This window comes from Sceloporus undulatus, chromosome 1 (genome assembly GCF_019175285.1).
Source record: "Sceloporus undulatus isolate JIND9_A2432 ecotype Alabama chromosome 1, SceUnd_v1.1, whole genome shotgun sequence".
NCBI lineage: Eukaryota > Metazoa > Chordata > Lepidosauria > Squamata > Phrynosomatidae > Sceloporus > Sceloporus undulatus.
In genome coordinates, this window is record NC_056522.1 from 238098887 (window position 1) to 238117692 (window position 18806).

At 39.5% G+C, this 18806-nt stretch overlaps 1 protein-coding gene across 1 annotated transcript in view; it reads right to left on the reverse strand.

Moving 5' to 3' along the window:
- The window catches only part of KALRN (kalirin RhoGEF kinase), a 695315-nt gene that overhangs the window by 293192 nt on the left and 383317 nt on the right, over nt 1–18806 (reverse strand). The window contains 2 exon segments of the mRNA XM_042446189.1: nt 3089–3280; nt 12845–12967. Of these exon segments, the coding sequence (XP_042302123.1) occupies nt 3089–3280; nt 12845–12967 (315 nt within the window).

Genomic DNA, 18806 nt, shown 5'->3' on the forward strand with positions numbered 1-18806 from the left:
TAAGTGCCGTGCGGTGGCATGCAATAGAATACCACTTTTTTGTCACCTACAGTTTACAACTCAAACTACACAAATGTATCATTTGGAATGAGGTGACCTCGAAACTGTAGTACATGCACTGGTAACCTCAAGACTTGATTTTTGCAATGTGCTCTACATGGGGCTACCCTTGTGCTTAGTCTGGAAACTCCAGTTGGTACAGAATATGGCAGCCATGTTGGTCACAGGAACTGCAAGGAGTAACCATATAACACCAATATTGAACTCACTCCACTGGCTGCCTATTAGTTTCCAGGCACAGTACAAGGTGTTGGTTATCACCTTTAAAGCCCTACATGGCTTGGGCCCAACCTATCTAAGGGATCACCTGCTTCCATACAATCCGCCCCATACACTCAGGTCCTCTGGGAGGAATTTACTACAGCCCTTAAAGACCACGTTGATGGCGACCTCCCAGAGGACATTTTCTGCAGCCACTCCCAACTTATGGAATGGCTTACTGAACAAGATCCATCAAATTACCAACCTAGAGAGCTTTTAAAAAGCCATTAAAACGGATCTCTTCCGGCAGGCCTTCCTGGAATAAAATACTTGGCCACGAATAAGACTTCCCATCTATCGAACTCTGCCCATGGTTATTATTTGGATTTTAGAATATTAGTTTTAATTTTATACTGTTTAATCTTGTTTTAAGGGGGGATACTATGTATATATGGATGTATTTTAGCTTGTTGTACGCCGCTTTGATTGCCTGGCAAAAAGCGAGATAGAAATAAAAAAATTATTTATTTATATTTATGTTATCTGCAACTAACCCTATACAATTCCACTTCTCCTTGCAGACAGCTGTCCAATCTAAAAAGTAACAACAGACCTTTAGGCTGGATCAGATGAAAACAAAACATTATAGAACCAAATACTCCTATCCATAATATTGGATTGCATGACATCTGCTCATCTTCAAAAGTTATACATGACATTCTTTAGCAACAATAGTTTCTTACTGTAAATAAGATAAAGGAGGCTATATTAAATGAAAAAAGAATAAATGGACACAGTTCTGACATAAGAAATAGCAATATTCAAAAGATTTTTTAATATAAAAAGAATGGGAACACTTCAGCCTCCCAAGATAGACTGTCATGACCTTAAGATAGACACTCTTGAACAAAGGAACTTAAAAAACAAATTGGAACAGTGAATCACTAAAAAATCATCAAGAATTTTCAGCTCTATATGTTCTAGTTTGACCAAGGACAAAATATATTGTTTAAAAAATCACATGTGTTTATCAATTTAAAATGTGCAATGATGTCTGTGTTATTATTCAACACCTTTTTATGTATAGTAACTGGTAAGATAATGATTGTTGTCTGTATATGTTACACTCCAGTTCCTATGCTCTTACTGTGTACAATCCCACCCATCCACTCAAGCACATGTCCAAAAATTAGCCAACTAAGCTAGCATTTCATGCATCTAATGAAAGGGACAATACCCATAAAAGAAATTATACAGGAGCTGAAAAACCAATTTTTGGATGAAGGGGTGATTTCCAATTTGGGAAGAGTCTTGGGGTTTCATTGAAGCGGTGGTCACACTTTAGGGCACAGGAAGGGGCCCAGATATAATTAATACCAAATGGGAGCTCAATTCTCTGTGTGTCTACTCAGCAGTAAATCAGTACAAAAGCTTCCCAGGCTGCAAACCAGCACTCATTTCTATGCAACAACATTCCAGGCTTTACACAGTCTCTTATCTGTTATTTTCCATAAGCGAATCCAACTCCTGGGGGGAGATTCCTCCTTAATAAAATGTACTAGTCTTTAAAGTCCAAAAGCCTCTTTGTTTGTTTTTGCTATAGCATAGCTTCTCCTCTCAAATCTATACACGTTTTCTTCAAAGTAATTCCTGTTCTTTCCAGTGCAACCTACCACTAGATAAATAGGGAAGCAGGTACACAGGATAGTGGGTACATAGAACTGCAGCCTACAACCACCTGAAATTAGTAGCTACACTAGACCCATGCAGTCAATGCAACTAAGCTTGTATACATTTCATTGACTTATCAGTCTATTATAGCAAGGACTAACAAAAAGATTCAGATTCATATGTCTGTACCATGTTGAGAATGTAGATAGGTATAATGGTTTTTCATTCCTGTCATAAGAATAGAATCACTCTAACAAATTCTCCAGCAGTAGATTTTGGTCAGACAAAAAGGCATTATTTTTGTACACAGCAGACAATGTGATGAGGATGACAGGTTTAAATAGCTTTGAAACAAACTGGTGAGTATCTTGATTAGTGCCTGTTAGCCATGGCTTCTACATGGAATTTCTATGTCCAGAATAGAGACTGGAAAGGTTACTCTGAGAAGAGGGGTATGGGCTGTGCAGGGATACTGTTATTTGTCCAAATGTAACTTGTCTGAGCTTAGTTCAGAAGTAGTAAAACCAGTTGCTAGGGAGCAATAGCAGCAACAACAATAGCCATTGTTTTAATGTTCTGCTAATAGGCTTCCCATAATCATGCTTGTGCGCTGTGAGAAGATTGATATTGGACTAGAGGGATCTTTGATCTGCTCTATCACATCTTTTCTTTTGTTCTTATGTTAATAGACTTCTAAAATTAAAGCCTACTTCCATATCTCATGCATGTTTCATTTTCAGAGTATAAATTCCAAACCATAGCCAGGTATGTATCCAACAGATACAAAGAATAAGGATATGTCTATGCTAATAGCCCTTTGCCTACTTCTTTTTTGTTAAAAATCTTATTGCTCCTTGTATTGTTTAATTTTTGTTTTTTTATATTCATCCCTCTTGTTTTGTACAATATTTTCCAGCTCAACACTACACATGTGCAAAATGGTATACAGTACCAATGGATCCACACAGGGATTAACAGCAGGCTGCAGCACCTAATTCCTGGATTTATCTATCCATCCATATTTGCAGCATATTAAAAAGAAAAGAGCCACAACATACCAATTCTCTTAATGGCATTGATAATTATCTTAACTAGACAAATATCCCAAAGCCCCCCAGAGGGCAGAGATTTATCAGATCCATTAAAAATTACGCACCTGTTCAGCCTTCTGGTGAAACACAGCAGACATGGCCAGAATGGTGCTGCGCTCATCCAGTGCTGCAGCAAAGCTTTTCCATTCTTGATCTAGTTGTGTAGATATCTGCTTAATTTGCTGAGAAGCATAATGGCCAGCCTCTGAAAGCCTGGATGCGACTGACATGATGCGGTTTATGTTCACATAAGCATTCTGGGGAGAAAATAATTATATGTGAAAATCACAACCTTCTCTAGTATTCTTTAAACTTGCAAACAACAACAACAACAACCAAAGAAAAGAAAGAAAGAAAGAAAGAAAGAAAGAAAGAAATTTCAGAGGATAGGAAAGAAATCATATTCGCAAATTGCATTTGTGAGAATCTCAAGGCAAAGATACATGGGCAGAAGAATAGGATGACATTGTATAGTATACACTGTTAGATTTTACCACTTTATCCTGCACTGTAGTGCCAATATGTCATTTTAGACCAGATTTGCAAGCTGTGGGTCAGATGTGCTCTCCAAGGAAATTTCTATGGCTCAAATCCCCTACCAACCAACAATCTGAGGTGAAATTTTCTCCAGACCTGTAAATTGCCACTCCTAGAGGGCCTTAGGAGGCTTTGAGGAGTACATTGGGCCCTTGATATCTGATGGGGTTTCGTTTCAGAAACCCTTGCAGATACCAAAATCCATGGACGTTCGAGTCCCATTGAATATAATGGGCTAGTAAAATGGTGTTCCATATATAAAATAGCAAAATCAAAGTTTGCTATTTGAAATTTATTTATTTTAAAAATATTTTCAATCCATGCATGCTTAAATCTGGGGATTAAAAAAAATCAGTGGATATGGAGACTGTAGTACAGATCAAGGCCTCCAAGCCCCCAAATCCATTTACTTTGGTCACAAATGACCAAATAGAGAAGCTAGAAGTCATTTCAAGTTTTGTTTTCAGATGTGAGTAGTCGTTGATTTGGCATTAGATGTAGCTAACCAGGTCAGGTATAAGGACAAAACAGTGGACAAAAACTGGTTTTCCTTCCACTTTCCCCACTGAAACATTTGCTGGGGGGGGGGACCAAACAAATTTGATTTTCCCCTTGATTCATCATTGCAATGTGTGCGTGTGTATCACTGTTCAATTCTCTGTAAGTTTACATCCTGAGGTCATGCCACTACAGTTTATTAGAATGATGACCATACACAACTGCTCTTTTCTTCAGGTATCATTGTGAGCCCTCTTATTGGCTCCTTCCAGCCTGGGTCAAATTAGATATTAAGAGACAACCAGGTATCATTCATCACTTGAGGGGATCTCTCTTTTAAACACATGTTAAATGTACACCAGTCACACAAAAATAATGTTATCTGTTCTTATAACTTTGGCTTAAGTGCTATATGGATCCACCCAAAAGTTCAGGTCATACCAAAGACCTCCTCAGAGAAATGTATGGTTCATGCTGGAATTTTCTACTTTCACATAAACCCAGTATTAGAATGAAGTGTATGGGGCAGGGACAGAGAAAGTATTCTTCATAATAATCATATACGTAGTATCCATCTGGAGTTCGAAAGACCTTAACTGGAAGCCTTATCCATCTGCTAAAAAAAGGATCACTCTTAAAACCGTATCCGGTAACTGTAGAAATTCTAACTAAGAAGAATATGTTGTTTCCATATGATCTTTTCAACAGCTTGATTCCCATGGTGACATTTTTTAACAAACTAACTACATGTGACTGTATGTATTCTTTAACTGAAGTGGATATTGTATAGGCATAATATGAAAATTAGTGTATGAAAAGGACAAATGGTAAGAGTATTTTCAGAAACGTGTCATTAGGGGGTAATTGTAACATGTTTCTTATGCATTTTAGCTCTAAAAAGAGAGAACAACTTGCCCTATTTTTTTATTTTTTTTGACAATTAGTGCCTTAACAACGGGTGGGCTGATCTAGCCATGTTGGAAAACAGCTTTGCGCTTTTCTCTGAAGTCATGACTCACTCTTCCAAGGGGTCACATATAAAAGATAAACTAGTTTCAGTGAAGCAGTTCTGAATAGCTTCAGTCTGAATAAAGGTTAATAATAATAATAATAATAATAATAATAATAATAAGCAGCAGCATGTACACTCTGCTATTCTAATATAAATCAGCAATCACAGTGAATTGTACCCATTTAAATAGGACATTGCAGCTTGATTCAGAAATGTAATGAGATTAATGGGATCACTGAATAGACTTTAAAGATGGTTCTCTCTTTTAATGAGATACACACACACACACACACACACACACACACACACAAACAATGCAGAATTGTAATAAAGGAATTATTCAGGCTTTTAAGGACCTGTATAAAATGTTACTGCTCGTTTAGTTTTCTCCTGTCTAGTATTTATTTAATTTATTATCATAATTGCCATTTGAAACAGATTTTATGATTATTACTATTTTCCCAATACACATCTGACAGTGAATTACTGAAAGCTTCCAGCTCTGATTTCAATTGCCTGAATCCAACAACTGCATTCCACATGCTGAATGTACTGTAGCAGAAATGAAAAAAACTGTGACATGCTGAAGCAATTTAGTACAACTGTAAAGAGCTAGGGTCACCCTGTTATCATTGCATGGCCTTGCTCTGGTCTCTGTGTTGGTTCATTTCCCTTCTGGTTCAGTTGGGACAGTTTCAATAATTAATTTGGAACTGGCACCTATTCTAAAAAAAAAAAAAGATAAAGGTTTCCCCTTGACATAAATGTCTAATTGTAACTGACTGTAGGGGGTGATGTTCCATCTCCATTACTAAGCCAAAGAGCCAGCATTGTCCGAAGACAACTCTGTGGCCATGTGGCCAGTGGCCAGCATGACTTCACTGAACACTGTTACCTTCCCACCTAAGTCGTACTTATTTATCTATTTGCATTTGCATGCTTTTAAACTGCTAGGTCGGCAGAACCTGGGACTAGCTCACCCCATCATGCTGCACTTGGGCCTCAAACTGTCAACCTTCTGACTATATGATCATTAGTCTTATCCACTAAGCTGCTGTATCCACCTGTGCTATTTGTTGCAATTTTAAGTTCATGTTTGTTTCTTCCCTTCCATGTTATTGATGAGAGAGCCAGTGAATATACATGTTGATTAAATGTCAGTGCAAAAGAGAGTACTAATGTGACTGTATGACATAATCAAAATTATTTTCAAAAAATTACCTTAATTTAATTAAAACAGTTATATGTGAATCCTTATTTGCAACTTGTTTATGTGATGCATGAGGGACAGTCTGACTACATGGAGGTCTGAGCTATTCAACATTAAAATGCACTCCTTTCCTGAACCCTTCTTAGACATCTGGCAATTCTCTGTCCAGTAATCTCTTCCAAAGGAAGTGGCAGCAGGGACCACATTGAAAACCTAAGATGGAAAATGGAGCAAGCCAAATAATTCTGGAAGAAAATTAGCATGTGTTTTATAGACTATAGCAAAGTCTTTGATTGCACAGAGCACAAAAGGCAATGGAACCCTCTTAAAGAAATAGGAGTGCCACTACATCTGATAGTCTCAAAGAGGAATCTGTACTTAGGACAAGAGGCTACTGTAAGAACAGAATACAGAGAAACAGTATGGTTCTCATTCACCAAAGGGGTCAGGCAAGGCTGCATCATTTCACCCTATCTGTTCAACCTGTATGCAGAAAATATCATACAAAGAAGGAGTGAAGATAGGAGGAAGGAATATTAACAACCTAAAATATGCAGATGACACCATACTATTAGCAGATAAAAATCACTAAGGAAAGTCAAAGAAGTGAGAAGAAAGCAGACATAATGTTAAACTTAAAGAAAACAAAAATAATAATTTACATAAATTCAACCTAGATAACAAGGAAATCAAATAGTTAAAGATTTCCCATACCTTCCATCACACATTGATCAGAATGGAGACTGCAGTCAAGAAATCAACAGATTAGGAATGGGAAAGGAACTTAGAAAAAAAACTAGACAAAATCCAAAGATTTACAGCTGAACACTGAAGTTAGAATAGTTCAAGCCATTGTATTCCCTATTACCATGTATGGCTGTAAGAGCTGGACAGTGAAGAAAGCAGATAGGAAGAAAATTACTTCATTGGAGATGTGATGCTGGAGGAGAGTGCTGAGGATACCATGGATAGCTAAAAAGACAAACAAAAAAATGGGGCCTAGAACAGATTAAGCCAGAACTCTCCCTGGAAGCCAAGTTGAATAAATTGAGGCTATCATACTTCGGCCACATAATGAAAAGGTGTGACTCATTAGAAAAGACAATGATGCTGGGGAAGTGGAAAGAGAGGAAGACTGCATGCCAGATGGATAGACCCAATTAGGGAGACCATGAGCTTCAGCTGTCAAGGCTTGAGCAGGGAGGTAGAGATTGCTGGGGGGGGGTGGCTTGGAGACGTCTCATTCACAGGGTCACCATGAGTCAAGATAGACTCAAAAGCAGCTAATAATCAAATGTCACATGTTAGCGGCAGGGTATCTTCTGAGGTTGGAAGGTGGAAGCATTAAAGGAGGCCCTGTCACAGTGCGATTTTGAAAATCTCCCTCATTGAAATGGGAATAATTTTGTAAACTTGGTGCTTTGCCAGTACATCTCAGCACCATGAGCACCTTCTGAATGGTGTTCCAATTAGGAAGGGTGGAAGACAAGGAGGTCCTTTACTGACTTTCATTCGGAAAGAATACCTCGTAATGCTGATCTACTGCTGGGAGACTGGGAGGGAGAAAGGGAAAACAAATCTGTAAACCAGTTCCCCCTTTTCTCAAGTTTTTGTAACTTTTAATGTATCAAAACTATGGCAGAAGACTTGTACTTTGCATTTTAAATTATTCTGGAAGAATGACAAGTATGTTCAGTACCCAGAGAATGTTCACCTACAAAACAGGAGATACTTTTGCATTCTAATTAAACTAACTAAAATCAGAAAAATTAAAATAACAACAAATTAAAATATCTTCAATATGCCTTGAATATTTATTTAATTAAATTAAAATTATTAAAATATTTAATTTGCAACACACACACACACACACACACAAATATTTTTTCTAGATACAATGGATGACAAGGTATAACTCCTGAACACACTTTCTCATGTTGGTTTTCCACACAGCCTAAAGGCAAAACTCCAGAGCAAGTAGGTCTAATGTGAATAACCTTTTCCTTGCAGCCTTCAATCATTGGAGGGTAAATTTCAGTGTAAAAATTGCCATTTAGAAGACAATTTAGTAATGTGCAGTTATAAAGGATTTTGGAGATCATTTTTTTGATTTTACTATTGTATCTCAATCCTGTTGCCATGGCATTTTAGTATCTTTTCGGATGTCTGGATACAGGGATGAGTTAACCTTCACCAGTGAGAGATGTTCTTGGAAATAAATAATAAGCAATAGCTGACCCATTGCTTATTATAACAGCTACATGCAGTCACTGTTCCAAGCTAGTAATACTATATAACTTACACAAGCAGAAATCTTGATTTTGAATTTTTAAAAACCAGGTAGCTTTGTTGTGATGGAAGTTTGTTTATTTTGTGTAAAGCAGCTATCTATCACAGAATATATATTTGACACCTCTTTGGTGATTTCTTGAGAAATTATTATTCTAAATAGCAAATGGTAAAAATCTGAAGTTACTCAAAAACACTCTTTGTCAAATAAGACATTTCATGATTTAGATTTTGGTTTTTTAACATTCCTACTTTTTCTTATTTTCTTTTTATTCTTGCATGTGTAATATGAACTAATACATTTTAACATGTTTGAAGTCATTAAGATGATGAAGTTACCAAATAAGGGGGGCTGAGATTTTCTGCATTCTAATATACCTGAGCAAAGTACATATGGTCAGTGTATAGTAATAATTTTGTCATGCTCTATCAGATTTTGCGAAAAGTCGAAGTACTGCTTTTCCAGCATTATGACAATGAATGTAACAACTGGTTCTAACATGTAAAATATGTGGTGAAGCTGATGATAGGATGGGACATGAGAAATAAGCAAGATGAACCCGAATTCCTAGTACAAGAAAGCAAATATGATATAATAGGCATCACTGAAACCTGGTGGGATGAGTCTCATAAGTGGAATGTAGAAATAGAGGGGTATAACCGTTTTAAGAGAAAAAGGCCAAACAGGAAAGGAGGAATAGCACTATACGTCAGAGATATTTACACCAGTGAAGAGATCCAAGACATCAATACTGGCAGCCAGGTGGAGAGCATCTGGATAAAAATTAAAGGGGAGGGAAACAACAAGGATGTTATGGTGGGAGTCTACTACAGACCCCCAAGTCAGATGGAGGAATTGGATGATGCCTTTCTAGAACAGATGACTACACACTCAGAAAGGAGAGATGTAGTAGTGATGGGCAACTTCAACTATCCTGATATTTGCTGGAATTCAAACAGCAAAATCCTTAAGGTCTAGCAAATTCCTAACTTGTCTCGAAGACAATTTCAAAAGGTGGAAGAAGCAACAAGAAGGGTCAGCTATTTTAGATCTGATCCTAACCAACAAGGATGACTCAGTTAATGTGGTGCAAGTGGTGGCACGCATCCTAGACATTAGGAGAGCAGATTTCAGTAAACTCAGAGAAGTATTGAGGGTGATCCCGTGGTCAGAAATACTAAAAGAGAACGGAATTCAGGACGGATGGGAGTTTCTCAAAAGGGAGATACTGAAGGCACAATTTCAAACAGTTCCAGTGAGAAAGAAAAATGAGAGGTTTCTCAAGAAATCAGGATGGATAATAATAATAATAATAATAAAATTTTATTTATACCCCGCCCTTCCAAATAGATCAGGGCGGCTTACAAATGCACCTCAGTGCAGCAAAAACAGTATAAAACAGATTAAAAACAACAACATCTCATCATAAAAACAATAAAAACCCCTTAGCCCAACCTCACGGCCACGAGTGAGGAGGGAGGCCCATAGGATGTTTAGTCGGGGAATGCCTGATTAAATAGGAAGGTTTTGAGTCCCTTCCTAAATTGGGCCAGGGTGGTAGATGAGCGGAGCTCTATGGGCAGCGTGTTCCAAAGGGCTGGGGCAGCTGTGGAAAAGGATCTTCTGGCCGTAGCGGCCAACCTTGCCCCAGGCACCTTCAGGAGTTGCTGCCCAGATGTTCTGAGGGTGCGAGGCGGATAACTAAGGAACTTAGAGAGATGGGGATGTTTAGCCTGGTGAAAAAAAAGGTTAAGAGTTGATATGATAGCCCTGTTTAAATATTTGAAGGGATGTTATATTCAGGAGGGAGCAAGCTTGTTTTCTGCTGCTCCAGAGAACAGGACCTGGAGCAATGGATGCAAGCTCCAGGAAAAGAGATTCCACCTCAACATTAGGAAGAACTTCCTGACAGTAAGAGCTGTTCAACAGTGGAACACACTCCTTCGGAGTGTAGTGGAGTCTCCTTCCTTAGAGGTCTTTAAACAGAGGCTGGATGGCCATCTATCGGGGATGCTTAGATTTCCTGCATGGCAGGGGGTTGGACTGGATGGCCCTTGTGGTCTCTTCCAACTCTATGATTCTATGATTCTATAGTGTGCAAAAATAAAAACAGAGAAAATGTTTAGAGGACAATGCCATTTTCCTTTAACAATTTTTCATCTGTTGCTTGTTACAATGAAGAGAAAGGTATCTGGAACACTATTAAGACCTGTAGAGACTGGAGCTCGGTCATGGGTATTACTAAGATGCATGCTGTGTAAAGCTACACATTACTGATCAATATGCAGCTAGTGACAGTCCTCTGTGAAACTCAGATGTTAAATATTCAAAGCAATACTCAAGAATCACATAATAATTTCATGACTGTGATGAACCTGTACATGGAGGCTCTTTCCTATCAAGCCCTCTAATCCCACTGCTTCATGGTTCTCTGGTTTTGTGCATATTCAGGAGAGGAAAACTCGGAAAGCACAATTTTACCAGACTAGATATAACAGTGGCCTGGTGGCTACCATGTCAAGGGGGCAGTGAATTCAGCTTAGATTTTCTTTTGAACTTTAAAGGAAATACCCAAGATGCTGATCCAATTTTGTTGATGGATTCAGTAACCTGGATAGCTCCCTTGAAGTTCAGACTGAAGTCCCAGGTGGTTTTGTCACTCTGAAGAGATGGTGTCAGTTAAGCGAGGCTCAGTAGGAAAGAGTTTTTTATAACCATTTTTTATTTCTTTTAACATTTTCTTTAAAAACATCACATCTTCCCAAATTTTCATTTTGACCCCATGAAAATATGCATATGAAACTATATACAGTGCCTATAATACTGTAATTTAAAGGTTTTAGTTTAATTTTGCTACTTATTTATGGACCTTAACGCATTGCCCCCGGGGACATAATAGGGGTGTCCACATGGGGCCCACCATGATGTACTCATGGGGCAGTGTCCAAACAGCACTGTGCCACATGCACATCAGTGCATGCGAGGGCGGAAATGGTGCCCTGTGCGTGGCACAAAAAGAACCCGCTGGGAGTGGGTTCTTTTTATGCCTCCTGGAGGCTGTGCCATTTGGTTGGTACGGCCTCTGTGTGGGGCAAAAATGGGTGGCTGCAGGCTTCCCTTGCATGGTGGTCTCTACAGTCCCTAAGTTCCCCATTACAGTAATATTATTTTCTGTACAGAAAAGCTGTTTTCTACTTAGAAAATGCTGTAATGAGGGGGCTTATTCTTCACGGATTTCATATGTGGTTAAATCTTTAATTGCGAATAGGCTTCAAAACCCGCATGATTTTTGAAGACTTTCTTGTAGTGGTAAGAAACTTGTTAATGTTACTCATTGTTCTCTTCAAGAAGAACTTTAGTGAACAATTACACACCTAATCTATGCACACATGTAATAGTATGACACCTGCTATCCTGTTGCAGAATTTCATGGGAACAGGTGAATAAGCAGTCAAGTGGGCAAGGATCTTTGTTCCCTGAGTTCATTCTTCCGTAGTTGGTGGGGATGGACAACATGAATTGGGGAGAGAGATGAAATCATATCAGTGGGAAGCGATTTCTGTCCTACGATATGTGCATACAAATAGCATCTCTAGGCTATGTAGATAACAGCAGCATGAATATGCCAATAACCACAGTGGCCTTTTATCTGAAATTCATGTCAATTCCAGGTTGATCATGCTCTAATTGCATAATTGATTTATTTGACAAAATAATAAATTCTAGCCATATTGGATGCTTTGATTAGACATTTCTCATTAGGATATAGACTATAGATATAGAAAGAAAAGCCAAGTATGAAAAGATTTTAATAAAAAGTAGTGAGCTCTGCTTTCACTGGCTCTGATTAAGGGTATTCCACTTTAATTGTTCCACCCGTATTAAAGATAGGCTTGTTTGTAAATAAAGAAAATTCTCAGCTGCCAGTCTCAGAAGAGACAAAGCAATAACTCAAAGGAGAATAAAAAGTGCTGCTGCCAAATAATCAGTCCAAATTTTTGTTCACCAAGCCATGAGTTCCCTCATCTTTTAACTAGTGCTTCTCTCTCACCATTTTCTTTCTTTCTTTTTAAAAAGAATTTTTAAATTAGTTTTTCAAAACACAAAAATACATTACTAAGAAACAAGATCACTCATTTACACACATAACATAATCCTACACTAAACTAATAATTAAATAAACTCTACCTTATACCTCACGAAACTGCATTCTCTCACAATTTTCTCATCTCTGTCACACACATGTCTTCAGAGAAAACCTTTTATGTACTCACCATGGAATTCATAGCAAAGTGGTTATGCTGCGTCTGTAAATCTAGGGCATGTTGGTAGCTCACCCCAATTTCAGTGTGACTCTGCAGAAACAACTCTTTGTTGTGGCTGATCCAGTCAAACATCTGGAAAAGAAAGGAAATGTCATGGCTAGAAGCAAGGTTAACAATCCCACATAGTCAGAGAGCTGCAAGTGGCAGGAGGACATTTTATTCTAGAAATACTGTATATGAGAAGCCCAGAGGCAAGATGTAAGCACAATGGCACTCTTCCACTCATCTTCTCCAGCAAGCGTTATTAATAGATGCATGTTGACTCTGATACTAGCCTAGCCTATCCTAATTTCTAATGAGGAACTTTGTTGGACTAGCTAGGCTTGGGCAACCAGGCCACTGCCCCCGGGCCCCCAGCCAAAGGGGGGTCCAAATGGCGGTGCACCAAGATGGCGCCCACAGCGCTCAGTAGAACTCAGGAGCATGCGGACACTCCACCCTACCGAGACCTAGTTTCTGCCCTAGGGCCCCTAAAGGCCTAGCTATAGGCCTGAATTAGGAACTGTTGTATGCCTGTGGTAAACTGCTACATAAAACAACAAACAGTACATTTTGTTTGTTCAGATAAATTGCTAATTCTACTAAATTGGCTCTCTTCATCGTACTAAACCTCCAGAGCCATCAATAGGGTTGGTATCACCCCAGTGCAGTAACTCATGCTCCATCACAGCAGAAGCAACCTGGCTGACAGAGGTGGGTGAATGGCTGGGGGGTTGCCAGCCTAGTCAGACCCTTTTCACCAGTGGCCACTGATGGCTTTCAGTGCTACTGCATCCCAGTATCCTATTCCAGGTGTAGTGAACTGCTGTGTCAAAGAAAAAGGGAGCTGATGCCCTTTATCACTCACCCAGTAGCCACTGAGACCTGGGAGGGACTGCTGGGCAACAGCATCCCTCCCCCAGAGTCATAGTCAATGGATGGCAGAGGTGCCCTAGCTGGTGGAGGAAGCAGGGTCTTAGATTGGATAGGAGCAACTACCCCACCAGGTATTCACCCCCCTCTGAGTTTTCACCCTGTATGGACTGTACTCCTGCACCCCCAAATGGCACACATGTCAGGGATGATGGGAGTTGTAGCTCTTCACCTCTGGCTCTAACTCACCACCTTGTTATGCACCGGCGCTGACCAGTTTTGGCCAGTGGTTAATGCTTTTCTTCAAAGCAGCAGAGTTTCAGAGAAAAGGCTGAAGACCCTGACAAACTCTCCAAGCCTTCTCACTCTTCCTCCACAGAAGTCTTCACACTTCTCCAGGATCCTGCTGGCTCTTGTATCTTCCTCAAGACACCAAACAACTCAGTAGTCTTATATAAAAGATTTACTTTATTCTATTATATACAAATACTAATGCCCTCACAAATCACAATCTCTACAATCTCCAAACTACTCACAAAACTCCACAACTACCCACAAAATACATTGGCAATCATAGCAATTATTATAGCCATCGTTAAACACCACCCACTTAGTCAGTTTCCACCCAGTGGGTGTGTACATCCATTTTGATTGGTTCTCATAGTTCAACCCATACTTAAGGATTTCATCATTTCACCTTGTACACTTAATGATACTCAGGTGTTTCCGATTATACACTCTACATTTCTGTCCTTGGCATTTAGGACTGCTAAATTACATTAGCTTTTACACCTGTGTGGCTTCTTAATTGCTTTTGGTTAGTCATAGTGACTTTCACATACGTGTTTTATTTCTCTACTGTATATCCCATGTTGCATTTTCCTTAACAACACATGCAAACCTCTCTCTGTCTTTTGAGGCCACCAGCTGCCTGTTGTGATATTTGCCAACATAGATAATTTACAGACAAATTCATGGTTATAAGGTTACTGATCTTTACTAGCTATGATAGCTATATGCCACTTCTAGTATCAGAGACAATATGCATCTGTTAATATCACTTGCTGGAGAAGATGAGTGGAAGAGTGACATTGTGCTTACATCTTGCTTCTGGGTTTTTCATATATTTCTAGTTGACCCCTATAGGAATATAAAAACAGACGCAGCCTGCTTTTTCCTACAGCCCTCACCTGCCCTATTTTGCTTTGTTGTTGCTGATGTTGTGTGCCTTCAAGTCTTATGGTGATCCTAAGGCAAAAACTTATCGTGTTTCGGGTTTTTTTTTAGCAAGATTTTTTTTTTCTGGGAAGGTTTGCCATTGCCTTCCCCTGAGGCTGAGAGAATATGACTTCCTTTCAGGAATGCTTTGATTGAGAGTTTCTGCATGGCAAGGGGCTGGGCTGGATGGCCCTTGTGGTCTCTTCCAAGTCTTTTATTGTATGACTTGTCCAAGGTCACCCAGTGGACATCATGGACAATTAGGGAATCAAACCCTAGTCTCCAAAGTCATAATCCAACATTCAAACCACTACCTCTTCCCTTTTTTTAACCACCCATCCCCTCTGGCCTCACCCTTCTTTGCTACTTTTGTACATCATTCTTTATGTATCCACCATTCCTTCATCCAAAACAAAACAAAATGATATAGTGGCTCAACTCAGCCACAATTAGGCAACCAGAGTTCATTCTCAATTCTTTCCGAAGAGAAGTACATAGTGATTCAATTATTAAATTAAATTGAAGGTGCGGAACAGGTAACTAATTACTCTAATTCAACCTAAAGGTCTTTTGCTTCATTCCATTTCTCATTTTCTCATTAAGAGGTAACACTTAATTGAGTCAGAAAAACTCCATACAGAAAAGAGAGTAAACTTCACTTATGTTTTAGGAACTAGCAGAGATCCATCTCATTAAGTAGCTACATGCTAGATATGAGCATTTTTCAAACCAAGGTAAAGCCATTTAAGAAAGCAAGAGCAAGAGTGAAGTTGAAAGCTTTCATGGATAGCATCCATGTTTTTTTGTGGGTTTTTCGGGCTATGTGGCCATGTTCTAGAAGATTTTCTTCCTGACAGATGCTGGAGAAATGTCAGGAAGAAACTCTTCTAGAACATGGCCACATAGCCTGAAAAACGCACAAAAAACCAAGAGCAAGAGCTTTGTGACAATGATACCTGGAAAATAATAAATCTAGGACATGTACAAACAATATATCTGGAGTTAATCTGAAGGCAAGAAATAGAAAAACAGAAATGATTTGGTTCTTTCCTTTCTCATTTTTACAGAAGATGTTCTGGAAGAAAATGAAGAATGATGTTTGGATAAACTATGTCTCTTCATGGGCTTTTGCAGAATTATGTTTGGACTATTGCTGACTTATATTGTTTCCTTCTTTGTATTTTAGATTTATTTGCCAAATTATATTGGCCTTCAGGTTAGGAGGTTGTTATACCAGTTATATACCAGTTATACCAGCACTCTCTGATCAGGTCTTTATTTTTTTTCTGAAGCATTGACAAAACAATTCAAGTAAAACAATTTTCTATGCAAAGTATCATGGACTTATCAGCACAATTATAAAATGATTAGATTTTTGTAAGACGCCTCCCAAGATTCATTCAGATATTATCTTGGCAGCTGCCAGGCTATCTACATTTCTTCACATGGTCCATCCTTGATAAAGCTGGCTAGGGGAACAGAGTGCCTCAGAGGGTGGTATACGACCATGTTTTGGACGTGTGTTAGTTATGTATTCCTGCCTGGGAGGAGGTTGAAGTAGAGGTTAGAGTAGATGGCCCTTGGAGTACCCTTCTACTCTAAGGGTCTATTATCTTTTTGGTTTGGTTTGCCATGTTTGGATTAACACATTAGGAAGAAGGATTCTCAGGTGTGGTCTAGACCAGTGCTCTGCACAGGCCTGGCCACATACTAGGGTTGCGCGGGGGTGGAGCGACTGTACACCCTGCAACCCTAGTACGTGGTGGTGGCGTAATCATGGCGGCCTCCCATCCACATGGGTGCCGCCATGATGACAACATGCATATGCTGCATCCAAATGGCACAGCGTGTGTGTGATGTCTCTGCACCGCCCCAGGCTGCTTACGGAAACCTGGCTGCGGCAGGGGAAGGAGCTATGAAACGGAGCTCCTTTTGGGCATGTGCATTGTTCCCACAGCAACCAAATGGCTGCAGGAATGAGGCCGGGGAGAAAGGGGCTGGGCGGCCCCTTTCTCCCATGGCTCTGGCTCCCAGAGTGTCCAGGGGCATGAAGCACCAAGGACACCCCTTTTCCGCGCCACAGAAAAATGGCATATTGCCGCTTCTCTGTGGTCCGGAAAAACTCCAGATTGGGGCTGCAGGGCTGCCAGTGAGGCTGCCCTGCCCCCAACCTGGAGCTAAAAGGGGCGCCACAGACCCGCGCCTTTGGGGAAGTTTGTACCACACCTCAGTTAATCTTTTTCTAAAGAAACTGTTTTCAAAATGCAGGGCCATTTTGATAGGAACATTTATTCCCACAAGATTCTGAGGTCAAATTGGTTTAACACAGAACTGATTAGTCTTGTTCTAACTATACCATAAATAACCCTGTCAGCAATTGATAAAATTGGCATGATTGTGGAAAGCAAGTGAAACCTATATTAAAGCTCACCATTAAAAAAAAAAAAAACAGAGACAGATGGATGGATAGATAGACAGACAGACAGTAGGATGATGATTCAGAAATAAGAGATTTCCTGCAATTTTAATAGATGTGTAGAAGACAGAAGTACAGCAGGTTTGTAGCATCTGGCCACTCATATGCTGTCTGTGTGCGCATCTGATGATACAACAGTATCCTGAGGTTTTGACACTCACACTGGTGCATAATTTATAGCAACAGTTTTTAAGCTATCTGATGTAGGCAACTGGAAGCTTTCTTTCTTCAAAGCACCAGGGATCAGCGCCATATATGCAACCATTGGCTACAGCTTTCTTTCTTTCTTTCTTTCTGGCTTATTTCTGGTACATCTAGGAGGGACCACATTATTCCGGTTCTGAGGTCCCTCCACTGGCTGCCTATTAGCTTCCGGGCCCAGTACAAGGTGTTGGTTATTACCTTTAAAGCCCTAAATGGCTTGGGTCCAAGCTATCTCAGGGACCGCCTCCTCCCGTATAATCCTCCCCGCGCTCTCCGGTCCTCTGGGAGGAACTTACTGCAGCCTCTAAAATCTAGGCTTGCGGCGACCTCCCAGAGGTCGCCCCCAAACTCTGGAACGACCTGCCGAATGAGATCCATCAGTTGACATCATTAGACAGCTTTAAAAAAGCTGTCAAGACGGATCTCTTCCGGCAGGCCTTTCCAGATTAACCATCCCGGCCTGGGCTCCCTGATCCCCTCTTTCCTCTCGTGGCCCCATCTTCAGTGATGGTTGAGGATCTCCAGAGGGACACCAGGGTTTTTAGTTTGTTTTAACTATATTTTATGTTTTGATATTGTGTTTTTAATCTGTCATATTTTTAATACTTTTATAAGGAGGGGAGGGATTATAATGTTTTTAATTTTATATTTTACTCTGTTATAACCACCGTTGTCAACCGCCCGGATTGGTTCGCCACAGGGCGGTATACAAATAAATATTATTATTATTATTATTATTATTATTATTATTATTATTTCTTTTTGGGGATAAGGTTCAAGATAGCTTCTTTAAAAACCAGTCAAATCCCCACTCACATAGAGGACACTAGCCATTCCTGTCCTACCTTCACAATCAGATATTACTATCCAATGGTAAAATGTAATACTGTATGAAAGAAATGGAATATCAAAAAAGACACATGAACATTTTTAATTATATTATAAATATGAAAAACATTAATTTCATACTGGTCTGCATTTCTTGAACTTATTTCCTTCACGTTCTCAGATTTCCTCCAGCAAGTGTGAGAACCAGAAATGTATTCTTCCATGTAGGCAAGGATTTCTATATTATTATTAGACACTAGTAGCCAAACTCTTATAATTTATCATCATCATCATCATCATCATCATCATCATCATCATCATCATCATCATCAT